Here is a 17,100-nt window from a genome sequence, read left to right as displayed (position 1 = left end):
TTGCCAGCATTCTACAACACACTAGGGACATATTTACTAATGAACACTGCAAAGTGAAGCTAAAAATCCAACCACCTCCTGAAGAATCCTTTATCTTTATTTCTCTCTGGACGGAAACTGCCAGAGGTATCTATTCTGGAAGAGGACCAGATGGTCCCCATGTACGAAGCAAGTCAGCTGCCTCCATTGTGGTGTTCTCTTCAGAACACCCAGGAAACAAGATGCAACTTACAACTCTATAGTCTAATTCCATTTTACACACACAATTAATTACATCTGAGGCAACCCACACTACAGACCCTTCCTAAGAGCAATGTCATAGGCAATGAATTGGGCTGCTTAGGGAAGGGAGCTAGCATAAGCCACCATTCAGTTCACTTAGGTCTAAAGATAGGAAAGCCTTATACCTTACCCTGGTTAGGAGTAAAATTAGGGGAAATAAGGGTAGAATACAACTAGGAACCAGAAAAGTACTCTTTAGGTTTCTTCTTGTGTCCTCCCCCGCAAGAATAACACTTTGTTTTAAAAGACTCGGAATCTTTTAAAGATCATAAGGTTACTGTAAGTTTCTGTAGATTCTTCAAATAGGAAATTATTTATTTTTCCACTTCCAAAAATGTAGCAACCATTATTCTAATCCATGGGTGACAGTAAGCAAAGAAAATATTGTTATTGTCTTATAGAATATTTATACCTTTTGCTAATTATTTTTACTGCATACTCTTGGCTAGTTTTCTTGTGTAAGCACTTTCGACAAATGGAAAAACTTCCTTCTCCCAATGGTTTCTCTTTCAGATCCAGTTCATAATGATGATAAAATGGAGAGTCCTGTTAGGAAACTGTCTGTATTTAGTTCTGCAGAATACTTTTAGTATACACAGTCAAAGACAAAGAGTAAAGTTTCATGAGAATTTTTCATCTACATATTTTAAATTGTAAAAGTGCTCTCTTTTTGATAAAATATAATCTTAACTTCTATTTAATAAAATGCATAAACTTTATTCTAATAATCAAAGAGTAAATCTTATGTTACATTAAACAAACATTATCACTAAGAAAATTATTACTACTACAATAGCTTAAGAAACAAAATATTAAGACAAACAGTATCAAAGATGGCTGTACATACGTTTATCCACAAAACTATGTGGTCGTTTGAAGACATCACAATAGCATATGGTCTTATAAGGCTTCACACAACTATACATACTTTTGGGCAAATACATCGTAGAAGGAATTCTGATATAATTAAAGTAGCTTCAAAAATATCTGCAGTGGTTGGCTGAGTAAGAACTATCAGGAGTCAAATTACTATTATTACTATACTTCAGTCTTCTGGAAAACTAGACAATCATCTCATTTTTCAGATTAAACTTCAACCATTTCTTAATAGTACCACATGCAAATTACATGCTTGGATCATCTGAGGAGCCATTACAGACAACAGATAAATGAATAATGACTATTTGTAATCTGTAGCCTAGCTTGTGATTGCTGCTTTGAAAGTTATATGCAGTTCCAAGTTAACCAAATTAATTCAGCTCTTGATATTATTATTACCTTCATCATAGCACTTCTGGCAATAGTTGTAGTTCCAGGCCGCTCATCCCCGATATAAAACTGAAGAGGATCTACTGTAGCTGCATTGCGTTTAAACAAAATAGAAGGTGCAACGAAAGAATATCCCTATGAAATTAAGACATCAGAAAAGGGCATGGCTTGAAATTGTTGCACACAAAGTATCCTACTGCATACAAAAACATTAGAAGTTTCAGAATAATTTTTCAAAGAAATCACAATTTTCATAACATAATACAGAAACCATAACTGGCTCATTGACGTGTAGATATTACTCTGTTCAACGTGAACAGGTATCTTCCTGGAATTAGTTACATGATTCTCCGCAGTTACAGATAAAACAATAATAATACAAAAATTCTTGTAAATAATGCTAGGAATCTGACTTAGCTTCAATTGCTTTGCAATAGTGATAAAGGCTCATACCTCAAACTAGCTAGCTTCCCAGAACACCTTTATGTTAAGGCATGGAATAGTTTTTATGTTGTGATGTAAGCATCAAACCATTTTAAGTGGCAAAACAAAATAAGCTTCATATTAATGGCTGGGTATTGTAACAAGAACAGCTGTGACTACCACTGCAGGATGAATCAGATCATATTATGACATGCATAAATTGCTTACTACAGTCACTACAAATCTAACAACTTCCAATATATGATGCTATATTCCTGTACACCAAGCATTAAGCTGCTCAAAAACAGACAATAAAAAACAAAGCATGAGAAGGAGGAGGAGAGAAAGCAATCTAAACTGCTGTTCACCTCTGCAGCTTTGGTACCAAGTTGGCTGCACATGAGCTGTTTCTGCCCATTTGACATCCAGACTGTGCAGTCAAAGAAGGGATCATTCTTTAATAACATGGAGGAAATGGTAAGGAAATCTTTGTTACTGATCTGTATACAGTTAGTAATGAGAGCACTCCTACAGGACATGGAAGACCAACTTTCAACTCTGCAGTTGGCTCCCACTTCCCAAAGGAATACCTCAGCTAGAGCATAATGTGGACATGGACAAACTACATTGCTGTTGTCAAAGCCGATAGCCCAGGCTGATGGAGTCAAGATGACAAGACTCATAAGGTATGAAGAATCAGTAAAGGACAGACTGACTTCAGTCCAGCAGGTAGGACATTCAGCTGGGAATGGAGAGACATGGAATTTTATGTTTCCAGTAGGACTGTTTCCACCTTTCTCATTTTGCAATTGCTGAACAAACAGCCCTGGGAACTGGGATTAGAAATTACAGAGTTAATTCCCAGTAACTTAGAAGGCAGGAAAAAAAAAAGCTAGCTATACACGTGGAATTGTTCAATAAATGATTTATTTTTTTTAATTAAAGTGAATTCTTAGAATACCTGAAATATCCTTTCTGAAGTCTGAGGGGTTGCTGCAGGAGAATACGTTGGATCCATTTCTGTAAACTCTTCCGCAAAATTACTGACATCCAACTCATCTCTGATTACCGGTTTAAATGGAGCTGATACTTTTTTGGCAGCTAAATCATCCCAATTCATATTCTAAAGCAAAACCAGGAAAATAACTTTGAATCAAATGAAAATTTAACAGAAACAAATATTGCAAAGAGAGACTTGTCCAGAAACAAACAGTCCTAACACCATTTGCTATTTTCCACAGGCAGATGAAAAGCATTCAAATTATGCCCTACTAATTTGCTTAGGTAAAGGCAAGAAGTATCATACATATTTTTAAGTTGACAGAATCCAGGGGTTTTTTTTGGGGGGGGGGATCAACACAAAGAAATTTAACAGTGGAGATAAGCAAAACAATTAGCATGACAGCCCTTAAATTTTTTCTTCTGTTTCAGAGGAAACAACATTTATATTTTGGTAAGCCATAGTGCATGCATGCAGTATCTTCAGCTTTCCACTGCTGATTTCTATGCTTAATTACCAATTTCAGCTTCCAGAGCCCTGAGAGCATAATACCTCTATAGTAGTTATGAGAAAATGGCCCTACTACTATAAAGGGGTGGAACAGAAATGAAGTCAAGATTAGAAAGCGTTGTACGAGGAAAAAATGTATCTTCCAAAACAAACAATGAATAAAGGAAGTTTAACTCTACTTTGTCAGACTTTCTTATAAGACAAAGGAAATACAGAAGGGATGAGAACAAATTCAGCAGTTAAGAAGCCAAGATATTGCCCATGCTGAATGTTATAATAGTTACATGAAAAACATTTATTTTAAAGGCTTAATTTATACTACCAACTTTAAATACTCCAAAAGTTATAGTAATTAAAAACATATTTAACTTCAAAGCACCAGAAATACATACTTAGTTTTTTCAAAGAAAGCACACAAACAATTTTAACCGCAATGGATAGAACAGTATGGATGTTGTACACAAATCCAATCTTCATCATTGTCTGAAACCAAATGTTAATACACTGAAATCTGAACAGAATTAAAATCTACTAAACAGGACTAAAGATTTAATTAGGCAAAGGAAAATACAGAAGAGGCCTTTATCACTAATGGTGAATTTTATCAATATTCAAATTTTACTAATAATGTTAGTGGTAAACTTTCTTTAAAAAAAAAAAAACAACACACAATATATAATTTAAGTGTTTTCCATTAAACCTTCTGGTTTAAGTAGTGTGTCTTATGGCTGCTTCAAGTAACTGTTAGAAATAGAATATATTCAAAATCTACCATGCCATTCTTGTAGTATGCACGAAATCCATATACATAAGCACAGATATTCTTACTAACTTCAATGCAATTATTCATGCTATTAACACACCTCTAAGTGTGTTGTTAACAAATCAACAAAATTTCTTTAGACTTGGATTTCAAAAGCACTAACGTAGAGTAAGTGGCATCTAGGGAGTTTTGTTATTTGTTTTACCTGGAAAAAGGGATGCTGTTTGATTTCATCGGCATCAGTGGGACCACAACCTAGCCTCTTCTTGGGGTCTTTCATCAGAAGACGCTGAATTATATCCTTAGACAGTGCACTCATTTCTTGTGGATAAGGGGGCTCACTTTTTAATATTCTCCTGTAAAACAAACAAAATAAAAATTATTTGGTAATTACTTAATGTGTTGAGTGTTAAATCAAAGAATTACTATACTAGTGGTAGCGTTTACCATTTCACTTAAATTTCTATTGTACCCAAAGGAAGGAGGATGACAAATGTGAAACTAACTTTTTTTTTTAAATAAACGTTTGACAAAATGTGGACATGAAACATGACATCTGTAGGATATAAATTATGTAACTTAATCCAAAAAAGAACAGTCTTTATTTCATACATACTGAGCTTACTAGTACTATTCAAAAGAAATCTCATAGCTACAACAGATAGCTCCACAAAGACAACAACTTGATGCCTAACAGCAGTCAAACAAACAAAAACAATTCCATGTTAAAAATTATTAGAAAATAAAGAGGAAAAAACCACACTTGGGCCATTTGAGGTTTGCCTGCACCTTCTATATTGTGTGCAGTGCTCATGCCCTACTCTCAAAAGGAGGTGCTAAAACTGGAGAAGTTTTAGAGAAAAGCAGCAAGATTAATTAGAAATACAGAATGCGTTCCATATGAAGATCTACAAAAAAGGCTAGGACTATCCAGCTTAGTGAAAAGGAGACCTAAGGGGCCTGGGCATAGTGTTCCCCTCAAAATGATAAAAGGTAAAGAGAAAGTGGATAGGGACCTTACTGTCTCTTCCAATACAAGAACTAGGAGCCTTCAAATAAAGCTAGTGGAAGTTCAAATTCTTGGAAGCCTAAGTAGAATCATATTTCAATAGCAATCTTTTATATATGTAGCTCCCACAGTTTTATATAAAGAGGAAGGCAAGTTTTCCTTCAGTTACTCCAAATGTAGATATTGAAGTTAAGGTCTCTGAAGGGAAATTTAGAACACACACACAGACAACACATACCAAAGACATGTCAACAGGTTTAAAAACATATACACACAAAACCCTTTAGCACGGAATGGTGGAGGTTGAAAGGGACCTCTGGAGGTCACCTGGTCCAACCCCCTTTGCTCAAACATAGTCACCTAGGGCCAGTTTCCCCATGACCATGTCCAGAAGCCTTTTCAGTATCTCCAAGGAGGGACACTCCACCACCTCTGTGGGCAACCTATGCCAGTGCTTAGTCACCCTCACAGTAAAAAAGTGTTTCCTGATGTTCAGAGGGAACCTCCTGTGTTTCAGTTTGTGCCCATTGCCTCTGGTCCTGTCACTGGGCACCACTGAAAAGAGCCTGGCTCCCCCTCTTTGCACCCTCCCTTCAGCTATTTGTACACTTTGATGAGATCCCCCTGAGCCTTCCCTTCTCCAGGTGGAACAGTCCCAGCTCTATTAGCCTTTCCTCATATGCTTCAGTCCCTTAATCTTCTTAGTGGCCCTTTGCTGGACTCTCCAGTACGTCCAGATTTCTCTTGTACTGGGGAGACCAGAACTGGACCCAGTACTCCAGGTGTGGCCTCACCATTGCTGAGTAGAGAGGAAGGGTCATCTCCCTCAACTTGCTGATACATTGTCTAATGCAGCCCAGGATACCATTTGCTGCCTCTGCCACAAGGGCACATTGCTGGCTCATGTTCAACTTGCTGTGTATGTACCTATATGCATACTTTCACTGTGGTGACTTCAGGAAGCATGATACATAGAAGAAGGAGTTAGAGTGAAAGATTTTGAAGCTATGAGAGACTGTGAGGCTGAAATTATATGAGGTTGTGGCAGCACTAAAATATCAATTGTCATATGTCTCTGATAGAGCTTAAGTTGATCACTGCAGGACACTTCTAAATTTTGTTTGTAGTTACTGCATGACATATCCTTAGAGTCAGCTATCCCATGGGAAATTTTTTATCTTGAAATATGTAACTTCTCAGATTACTCCAAAAATAGATGCAAACAGTTTGTTTCCTCAATAATCTTGTCCTGACAATGTGGAAAGACAAAAACAAGTTCAATATGCACATATCCCAGGGGTTGTTTCTACTGACGTAGTATCCAATTTCAAGCAAACTAAAAGACAAAGCAAGCTAACCTCTTGGTTTATGTAACACAGAAATGAGTTATGAAAATACAGTCTTGAGTTTTAAGATGGATTGTATCTTTAAATGATGTAAGGATGATCTGCCAGTAAGGGTCTAAATCACAGCCACTCTGCTAGCGGAAATAACAGCAATCACAAGCCTTGTCTTCAACTTCTAGACACACTTAACAGAAAAGGAGAAGAAACCACAATATGGCCAAATGATTTCTTAATTATGGATGTTAATTACCAAATTTAAACATCACTAAACAAGAGGTTTCTTACACTGTAGGACTGGTGGAGAAGTAAAGTTTCAGCCTCTTCAGAAATCATCCAGTTTCAGAAAGGGGAAATGGGTAAGGAAGAAAACCTTCCTGTTGTAAGACAGAAGACAGGACATCTTGATATCAAAATTACTTGATTTACAGGAAGGCCAACAAAATCTACAATGCCTTCTTATCTTGAAAATCACTTCAGTTAGAGGAGTCCGAGGAAATGTATTTATCAGCCTTTCTGATGAGAGAATCAGAATGGTATATAGCAAAGATCCTGGACAGAGACAAGTTCTCTTTGGGCTCTCAGAAGGGGAAAAAACCCCTAAGTCAGTATTTTTAAAAATTTATTTCTACAGCGCTGGGATTGAGACTCTTGGATGTCCTTAGAATCCAAAAGAGAAATTCTAGAGCATTTTCCTGTCTGAAAAATGTCAGAGATTACAGATGGACAAGTCAGATAAATATTTGAAAGTGTCTCTGAAAAAGGTGCTGAATTGGAATGATTGGTAACATGGGTAACAAAGAGAACAAATGAGTGTAATTTCTCTGTGCAGCCTCAGAAGATCAGTCTCTGTAGCACTGATGCTGTTAAGTGCTAGCAATAAGATTCTTGCCCATGTCTCAAGCTTCTGATGCAAATACAAACTTTCACATAAGAAAAAGAGAGTGAAACAAACATAAGCAGTGGAAAGTCTTTTTATAGAACACTGCACTGCAAAGTTACCAGAAAACTCTTAGCCAAAATAAGTACTTCCACAGCAACAACACTAGTAGGTCCCATGCTTCTAATCGCCAATTTCCAGTGACATATTGCATGTCTTCAGTCAGCCTAAGAACTGCAATCGGTTGTACCACTGATGCAGTAACTGAGCAGAGTCCCATCTGAAGCTAAGACGGGTTTATAAAGTAACTTTTCATATTACCTGACATTCTGCTCTTTGGGTAGAAACCACCCTTTAAATTCTTGGGGCTAGGAATCCCCTATAAAGGTTGTATCTGTCAAAACAATTAGCATACGTATTTTGCCAATAGTAGTTTGGTATAACACTGTATTTTTCCTAATGGAAAAATTCTGTTGCAACAGCATCAGTAATTCCTGCCTTTTTCCAAGACTACCATTTTAAAATATTTCTTTTTATAGGCAGAATTAACAATGAAGTGGTATTTAGCTATGTGAAAAGCAAGCTATGATTACAGTGAAGGATACCTTCCATCTATCGACCCTCCTAGAGCCCAGTGCAGAGAAGGCAACTTTTTGCCGTGCTGTACAAGCAGAATCCATGTAAGCTGTATTTATACATGCTAGTGGCATTTGTTCAGAAATATTTTTGAGGTTGACTGATACTATAAAATATTCGGGATGCTCTGGACTGGTTCACAGAATCACACTACAGAAGTAATGAAGAATGAAGCTAATTTCTTCAGAAGATCCAGGACCTACTTAAAATTATCATGGAATTGAAATATGGGAAGCTGTACACACATTAATTAGGATGGAAAGCAAGCTGTCAGAAAAAGGAAAACCATATGGGATCAGCATGTGAGAACAGAAATTGGTGAAGACTAATCAAGTAGCTTGATCAAGTACAGAGAGTCTGCCTTCACTAGTACAACACTAGTGAAGTGTTGTACTGAAGCCTAAGTCACTCATGGCTGTAACAGTAGCCCATGAAGAGCTCAGAGGAAGGAAGCTGCATGTGTCAGAAGTCCTTCCTGGGATGCCTGTGCTTCTGAAAAGAAGCTATGGCCTTTAGCATCAACCTTCCTTTCCTTTTCTGAATCGCCTCCACCCTCTTGTATGTTTCTTGTTCATGTGGTCCAATAACAGCGACAAAAGTAAGCAGGAAGAATTAAGTATCCTAAGTGGCAACTGTGGTCAAAGCTGCTGAAGGACAACTATGCTGTATTTTCTGCTTCTCCTAGTCTAGTACAAGCCCTCTGATCTGGGATGCGCTGAGATTACTCCTGCTGATGAGAGTACTCTGGCTGTACTGAAAACACTCTGAGAGAAACCATCCCTTGCATAGGTCAAGGAGGTTATCACTTTGAAGTCCTGGATCATTTCCATCTTACCCTTCTCTATGGCAGACTATGCAGAGCTAAGAGCTAACCTCATTGGTACTGTTTCTCAGGAACTGAAACTCTGATGAGTTTCTCCCATAAATACTACAGACCAAGAGCATACCTGATAATGCAAAGGACAGGCTAATGAATGATAAGGATGAGAAGGAGATGCTTTATCTTCAGTGAGTGGAGGATACAATAGAGAAATGACACCTTGACCTTTAGGTGCTCCTCCTCTTTATCTTCAGAGTCACTCCTGTGTAACAGATGCAGGCTGCTAAGCCTGACAAATCAGCCAAGGAACTCACTGATTTTGTTATAAAAAAATTTACAGAGTTGCCACCATTGATCTATGCCAGCTCGTAGTTGGCACTAAGGCACATAAGGATCACTATAGCTGACCAACAGAAACATTAGGTTTATGCTAGAACTGTTACTATAGTCTATTGTCAGTCCCCTCACCAAAAAGATACATATCTACCCTGATGTTCAGGGAATACAAGAAAGCAATCCCAAGCTGTAACCCTGTTAAAGGGTAGAGGGACAAGTTTCCAAAGCAGAGTTTTCACCATCACATTTGAGAATGACTCTACCAAATGCCCTGTCATCTCAGAACTACTAATGCCAGATTCTGCTTTGAGCAGTCAGATCTATATGCGTATCCCCAGTTCTAGGCAAGTCAGAGACTTTGATGCAATACTTATGACTTTCTTAAAACCATCTGCTTTACTGAAAGGTTGAACTGATCTGTAGTCAGAGTCACTGATGTGATGTGATTCACACTAAGTCTAGCATATAAATGCTGTACATTTTAGGTAGAGCTATGAGCTCTAGGACAAAATTCCAGAAGACACCATGCAAATTACAAGTTGTATTTAGTGACTGCTCTGTCCTTTAAAAGATGTAGCAATCACTGGAGTCTTCATAGGCAGAGAATGAAGACGGGAATCCCAGTATACACCTGCTGTGCATCTTCCCAACAATTTTATCAAGAAAAGGTTTCTTGCAGAATCGTGGACAAAATATAGCATCTAACAGATGGTCAAATTTCAGCCATCCTCCATGAAGTTTAAATAAAGTCTTACCAACTATGTCAAATAAAGAGCACAGGCTGCTATTAGCATTAGTATGCTAATATAGCATCATATGTTTCTACAGATTGTTTTATATACGTATATACGTATAAAAATGGAAAAAGATAGGTATCTATCTATTCATAAACCCAAAGCTGCTAAGATTTTCTAAGCTGCTGCACAGCAGCAAAGTAATACTCCAAAAACTTCATGCTCATTTTAAATCCCTGTATGTATGACAAGACCCTCAAAGTCAACACCCTGAAATGGATTTATCTGTCTTTCAAGTCAGCACTACAAATCACTCATGCTCAAATTGAAAATACTGGGTTTGTAATCAAACCCAGCCCTTGCCTATGCTTTTTACAGGATAGGTCCTATCCACGGCTCTGCAGCAATGGAAGTCCAGAATTCTCAAAAGTGAAAGGAAGATTTGGGAAGAAGGGAGAAGAAAGGGGAGAGGACATACTGGAAAAGGAGAGATACTTGAATAGTTCTGTGAATTTTTTTTATCAAGTTTAATAACCTGTAACACCTAGTATGTGAACAAAGAGTCTTCAGAGACAGAGACATAGGGGAAATTAAAGTATGCCCTTACTTAAGTTGCACTTGCCATGAAAGAGAAGTCCAGTGTTGTCAAAAAGGTTATGACAGAAGAACTGAACACAATCTCTCACCAGAAAGAGTAAAAAAATATAAACCACACAGTAATTATTTCTGACAGAAGAACTGAACTGTCGATTAGAGAGAGATTTCAGAACAAAACTTTGTGCTCAAATTTAACAGCAGATAGCCATTGTCCCACACAAGGGAATAAAATTATCTAAAGATATCTAAGATTACTACCAACCTACATAAAATAGAAGGACCTGGATTTATTTAGAAGACAACTTTTTTCCTTAAACTCATAAAAATCAAAGGCCATGGAAACTATGCTTTCAGTGCTTGTGACCAAGTAAGAAAAAACTGAATTCTCTTAAGTCTGCTGCAATTGGCAAGTTAAAGCATATTTAGGTTAGGGAATACAAATTCTGTTTAGAATAACTTTGCCATCAAAAAGAAGTTCGTACCAACTCATATCTCTGTGCCAGCGCTAGTGACTTCATTACCACTGGCAACTGTAAATAGCTGACGAAGTTATCTGCAATTCCGGTTTTCATCAGTTTAGAGAGGTAACGAAACTAAAAAGATCAAAGACACGGAGATAATTTGGAACCTATTTAATTATAGGTGTAAAATTTATCTAGAGTCTGCATCCCAATTCAACAGATAACTTTATAGAATGGGCTGCAGACATAATTAAAAGAATTAACAACCAAAAAAAAAGAAAGGACATTTAAGTGTAAACTGCGAACATATCCTCAGTGATAAAATTATCAAAGAAAAAAGGAAATAAACATCCTAACTTCTAGGCCAGACAGACTTAGGATAAAGACAGGTACTGAAAATTCAGCTGTTATTTCTTGAAAGAGCTCAGGGTACTCACACTAGAGATAAATACAAGGAGGGCATTTCTGAAAAGCCATGAATATTTCTAAATTTAACAAGCCAGCATGTTGGGAAGGCATTTCTTTCAGGCATGGTCTCACAGCTTCCCAAGTTGCAGCAAACCCTACACAGTCCCCTTTAATCCTTAGAAAAAGGTTTTCTTTCCACCTTCTCTAAGATGTACTTCTGCTCCCTTCTCTTCTCACCCTCTGTCTGGGCTGCTGCTACCTCACATCCGTTCCACCTGCCCTACCCTACCCTCACAGAAAGCCCCAAACACACTCCCATTGCTCCCCAAGGTACGCAGCAACCACCATTCCCCAGAAGGTTCCACATGACTTAGCGCAACAGCCAGGACAGAGAAAACAGCAATGTTCTCATATGCTCAGACACGCTTTTAAAAGGAACATAACATTCATTACATAATAAACTGCAACAACAAAACAAATGTCATCCAGCACAGAAATTGCTATCAATGGAAAGGGTTCAGAAACCATGGGTCTTATGAGTACTGAAGTAACAGGAGACAGATGAAATCGAGTCTGAAATGCAGTCACATAGTTAGGACTAACAAGATTTCAGCTATAAACTAGAGGTTTATCCATTCAAAGTGATAGAAAAGTAGAAGGAATTAGATCTATCAGTCCACCATTGGCATCAACAAGAGGAGCCCAAGAAAAAAGGAAATAATATCTTTTTGTGCAGATGATGAATTATTACTTCCCTTGAACAAGATCCTTTTGAAACATCAACAGAAGTAAACTGTCAATATGTAAGAAAGAACAACACAAGCTGAGTTAAGAAAAGGCTTTTTCAGGAAACAAGATGACTGGGGAACATCTTTAAATAAAGAAAACTAAGAATTTACCTTCTAAATTTATCAAAATAAAAGCTGAAAGACTACAGGATTGCTGTCTATAAATGTGTACATGAACACCAACCAGAACAAAAGCAGACTGAGCAACAACATAGTAAACTTGCCACAACTAAATTGAGCTCAGAAATTAGGTTATTAGCTATCAGAGGATGTATGTTGGAAATTAGGTTATTAGCTATCAGACGATGGATGTTAGCAACCTTGCAGTTTCTCAGCTTTGAATTTAATCTTAAATTATCAGAAAGACTAAGACTAAGGAGCACATAAGGACCTACCAAAAGATAGTCAAATTCTGTAGAATACATATCTAAAAAGTTTCCCAGTTTTTGGAAAAAACTCTCTCTGTAAAATTCAGGTCAAAGTTCTCTCTAAAAAATGTGTAACTCCTTCAGAATTCCATTTAGTACATCTTGGGAGTCAAAATTACCAATTCAGTCATGGCGTAAGTAAGCAATCAACAAAATTTCTAACCTTAAATAGGTCAGAAAGAGTTAATTTAAGTTTTAACTCCATCATAATGACCAAGAGGGTGAAGTCCTGAATTTTGTTTTGTTAATGGATTCCCTTCCCCCGTGTATTTTTTTTCTAGTGGCCCTTTAAGTTCCCTGTGCTAGAGACCTAGAAACCAATAAACAGGTCTCAACCTTCCAAGAAATTGCCTGAATTTATAACAGAAGTAAAAGAAATTATCTAAATAATTGATGTATGTTCTATTGCCCATTATAACATTAAATATCAAGTGACTTCAGGTGAGGGTCAGAACCATGGTAATACATTCCAATTGGAGCAAGACTATTCTTAGTTTGGGGACTGTACTTACAAGCTGATCTTGACAGCAGTTAACTAATTTGTGCAATTTAAGCCCTCAACTCCCCACTCCAAGAGAAATACAGTAATAGGAGATGCTCATTTTGGGGGGAGATTTCAGGAATGTGTTTTGGGCAAGCTTATTGCTTTGTCTTTTTAAAATGCTCCAATGCTTTTACATAGGTATTGAAAACAAACCTTTAAAGTGTAGAGATTACTGAACATAACAAAGTTGATAGTGAGGAAAAGTTTACATGTAAAATATAAGAATGGTATAGGTTATTTCATTTCCATAAGTATCATATTCATTTCTTCTCAGATATGCAAGTATGGCTAGAAAAGATCATGTTGTTTCACGTTATACACCAATAAAATAAATATTACCTGTGACAAAAAGGTGGGAGTGGGTGTACATCCTGACACTTTAAACCTCTAGTCTGATGGAGTGATCCAGCAAGAGCTGACAAAAATCTCTCTAGCTAAGTATATGTTTCATTATGTATTAAGATTTTGAATGTTATAGTTCTATTTACATATAATTTCATATTTTATTTTACTTCCTTTTAAACAGTAAACATGCAACAGGGTTGAATATCTACAAAGCTGTGGTTCCACTGTAGTTAAAACAAAACGGGTCTTTTGTAAAGGTCAGTTCTGTTATTTCGATAACCTGCTGAGTTTAATAAACCTATCTGCTTCCAGATGTCATTCTGTTAAACAGAACTGGAGCACCTAAAATGTTACCCCTGCAGCACTTTCTTCCTAAGTTTTAGATTAAAACTCTCACAAAACATGTGTTATGGCATAAGCATCACTTTGTCAGCAAGCACATATACTTCACTGTTTTGACTCTTACCTAGAAATCTCTGCTTGGGAATTCTTCTCTCCATCAACTGTAAATGGTGATGCTCCAGTTAATAGTTCATACATAAGAACACCAACACTCCACCAATCAACAGCCTATAGAACAACAATAATTATGTATGTTATGATACACTGAAGTAAAATCATTAACAAAAGAAGGAACAAAACAATGCACCCAGAAAGCAACTAGCAAAGGAAGAGCCCACCTATCAATACAAAGGCAAAACAGCGTACAATAAAGCATAAACAATTGCAGAACTGGTTGGAGGTATTTTCTATGATAAATTAATTTTATTTTGAAATTTCTCCACTTAGCTTCTTCAACTGATTTCTCAAGCTGAACTCTTTCCACCACTAAAGTTGCTCCCCCCTTCAAGAATTCATTTTTATTTTTACCATTGTGAAGCGGTAAGAATTCTAAAACATACTTGAAATAACAGAGGAACGTAAGACTTGCTAAGAAGTAGTGGAACCTCAGCTTTTAGGATCTTGAGAATGAAACTAAGGAACTTTCAAAAAGCACAGTTTAAGAGCACAGGTCACAGTTAATCCGGGCACCTGAAAATGTTATAGAATTTTATCTTATATTTCCTGGGAACACATGTGATATTTGGCTTTCCATATACTAATCATATCATTCATATCTCTGATACCTCATAACTTATAAAATATTTCTCTCTTTCAAAAGAAAAGATGCTACTATGAATAATAAAGGAAGTAGTTTAGTCATTTCAACAAAATTTAACTACAGGTGTTTGAACTTCCCAGTTTTATTTCCATGAAATTTGCAAAGCAATGAAACTGAAGTTCTGCTTTACTTGTATTGACAACATTAATACAGTAACGGAAGACAATTAGTGAAATTATGACAATTTGGCCTCATGTTTTAGGTTTTTTGCTTCAGGATACACAAAATCTGATGTTTCATATATTCAGCCAGGACTGTCTAGAAGAACTAGCTGAAGAATTCTCTGTACTGTTAGCAATTATCTTTGCAAATACACAATGATCAGAGAAAATCCCAAAGAATAATTTTTTCTTGGCATATGTTTTTCCAAAAGAAAAGGAGCATCTGCAGAATCAGAAATCAAACTTTAAAAAAAAAAAACCTGAAATACTAGAGCAAGTCTTTTAGACAAACAATACAGCCATCTAGAAGAGATTACAAATCAGAAACATTGACTAATGACAGCATAGCATACTAAAGCAGTCTCATTTCCTCTTTTTTTTTAAATAAGATCTTTGAGTTGCTAGATATGCAGCAAGTATAAAATACCCTAAAAACCTCCTACCACTGCATCACATGACATTGCCAATGGTGAAGCAAACAGTGTGTGGTGTAACCAATTACCATCACGTAGTTTAACTGCAAAACAGCCTTATTTATCAGCTAACATTTAGTATCAAACTGTGAAGCTATTTCTTACAGAATACCGTATGGCTCTGCAGTATATCTAATGCAAGTATTAGAACCAATTGAAGGGAACAGAACAGAGATTCCTCTTTAAATCAGCAACAATATTGAATTTCTAAGCACTTGAGAAGACAGAATCACAATTTAAAGCGACTGCCACATTGGAGATATGCTCTGAAACTGGCAAGACTAAACTAAGAAATAGAGTGCAGGAAAGAGCTGCTACTCCTAAGTTTGTAAAATTCCATTTTTAATAATGACTAGGCAAGAAGTACAGTAGAAAAAGATGCAGAGGTTATAGTGGAATACAAAGTAGGTGTGAGACAATGACTAAGTGAAAAGACAAAGCACATTCTATTCTATGTTTAATAGAAGAATCAGGGATGTAATCACTCTGCTGTACTTCAAACTGCCAACTCTTAGCTGAAACACTGCGCCCACTACAGTGCTCCCTACCTCAAGAAATATACAGGCAAACTCAGACCAAAAGAGAAGCAGAATGCATAGAGAAGGAGAAAAAAGAATCTTCCTAGGCAAAAGTCAGACTGAGTCCAGTTAGTCTAGAAAAAGGAGATGGAGAGTGACATAAAAAGTCACTTAAAGTGCTTAAAAAGGCTCTTTTAAGAGGAACTGTGATCAACTATATTCCGTGATCCCCAATAGAAAGACAAGTCAAGTCAAATCTACAGCAAAAAAACCCCAGAGATTAAATATTCTCCAAAACTTCTCAGTATAATGAGCAATCAGAACAATTTATCTAGGAATAGTCGTAGAATTCTTTTGGGGAGTAGGGTTTTTTTGGTTTCAAATATCATCTATGAATTATGGTTGTCTTGATCTTTCCCATCAACTACTGACACTTGAATTCAGAATAAAACTTGAGCCTTAAGCTAAACAGAATTTATTTCTACAATCGGAGAACATTTATAACATTAGTAACATTAATAACCCACTTCATACTTCAAGAACAAGAATAGATTTCCCTGATCTACAATTTAAAAAAATGCACCAGGATTAGCCACACAACAGTAATTTTTCCAATCTGTACTAGTTTTTTATTTAAAAGGAAGTGTCAGCTAAGGTTTTTTTTGTCCCACTGCACGTTTAGAACAAATTTTGAATAGAACACAAATGAGCCTCAGTACCTTTATAACTATGCCTTTTACTTAAGATTAAAAACTAAAATTCATCACATTGATGTTTTTAAATATAGGCAATAACCTATTTTAGGACAACCTAAAATAAGGCATGTTTAAATAAGACACTATCACATTTTACAAAAACCCCTCAAGCTGAACAACAGTGTTGCCTAAAGAATTAATTTCTTTTCAGTAATAAACTTAGATAGAACATACCTTATCATGTCCTGTATCTCCTCCTCTTACAATATCTGGAGCCATGTACTCTATGGTTCCACAGAAGGAATATGCTCTCTCATTCTAGCAAAAAAAGAAAATAAAATTCATGTCAAACAATTATATTATACAAATCATGTGGGACAGATATGGCTAACAGTTCCAAGATGCTGGCAGCAATTCTTCTCCAAATAGCTCAGAACTGCTAGCTAATCATATTCCATCATATGTAGAGATGTATCACATAACGCTACAGAATATTTACAGTCTTCTACAAAAAA

The 17,100-nt window shown here is 36.5% G+C and overlaps 1 protein-coding gene across 8 annotated transcripts in view; it reads right to left on the bottom strand.

The window, feature by feature from the left end:
* The window catches only part of RPS6KA5 (ribosomal protein S6 kinase A5), a 95,719-nt gene that overhangs the window by 27,178 nt on the left and 51,441 nt on the right, over positions 1 to 17,100 (bottom strand). For 7 of the 8 annotated variants that reach the window (XM_069783627.1, XM_069783626.1, XM_069783629.1 and 4 more), the window contains 6 exons: positions 16,820 to 16,903; positions 14,043 to 14,146; positions 4,453 to 4,603; positions 2,936 to 3,097; positions 1,561 to 1,686; positions 695 to 828 (listed from right to left, as the gene is read on the bottom strand). In XM_069783627.1, the coding sequence (XP_069639728.1) occupies positions 695 to 828; positions 1,561 to 1,686; positions 2,936 to 3,097; positions 4,453 to 4,603; positions 14,043 to 14,146; positions 16,820 to 16,903 (761 nt within the window). Of the gene's footprint in view, positions 1 to 694; positions 829 to 1,560; positions 1,687 to 2,935; positions 3,098 to 4,452; positions 4,604 to 6,887; positions 6,906 to 14,042; positions 14,147 to 16,819; positions 16,904 to 17,100 lie in introns of those variants that run through there. The other variant, XM_069783633.1, reaches the window with a different exon arrangement.

The sequence above is a fragment of the Haliaeetus albicilla genome, chromosome 5 (assembly GCF_947461875.1).
Source record: "Haliaeetus albicilla chromosome 5, bHalAlb1.1, whole genome shotgun sequence".
NCBI classification, from domain to species: domain Eukaryota; kingdom Metazoa; phylum Chordata; class Aves; order Accipitriformes; family Accipitridae; genus Haliaeetus; species Haliaeetus albicilla.
The sequence above is the reverse complement of the archived record's forward strand: the minus strand, read 5'-3'. Positions and strand labels throughout refer to the sequence as shown.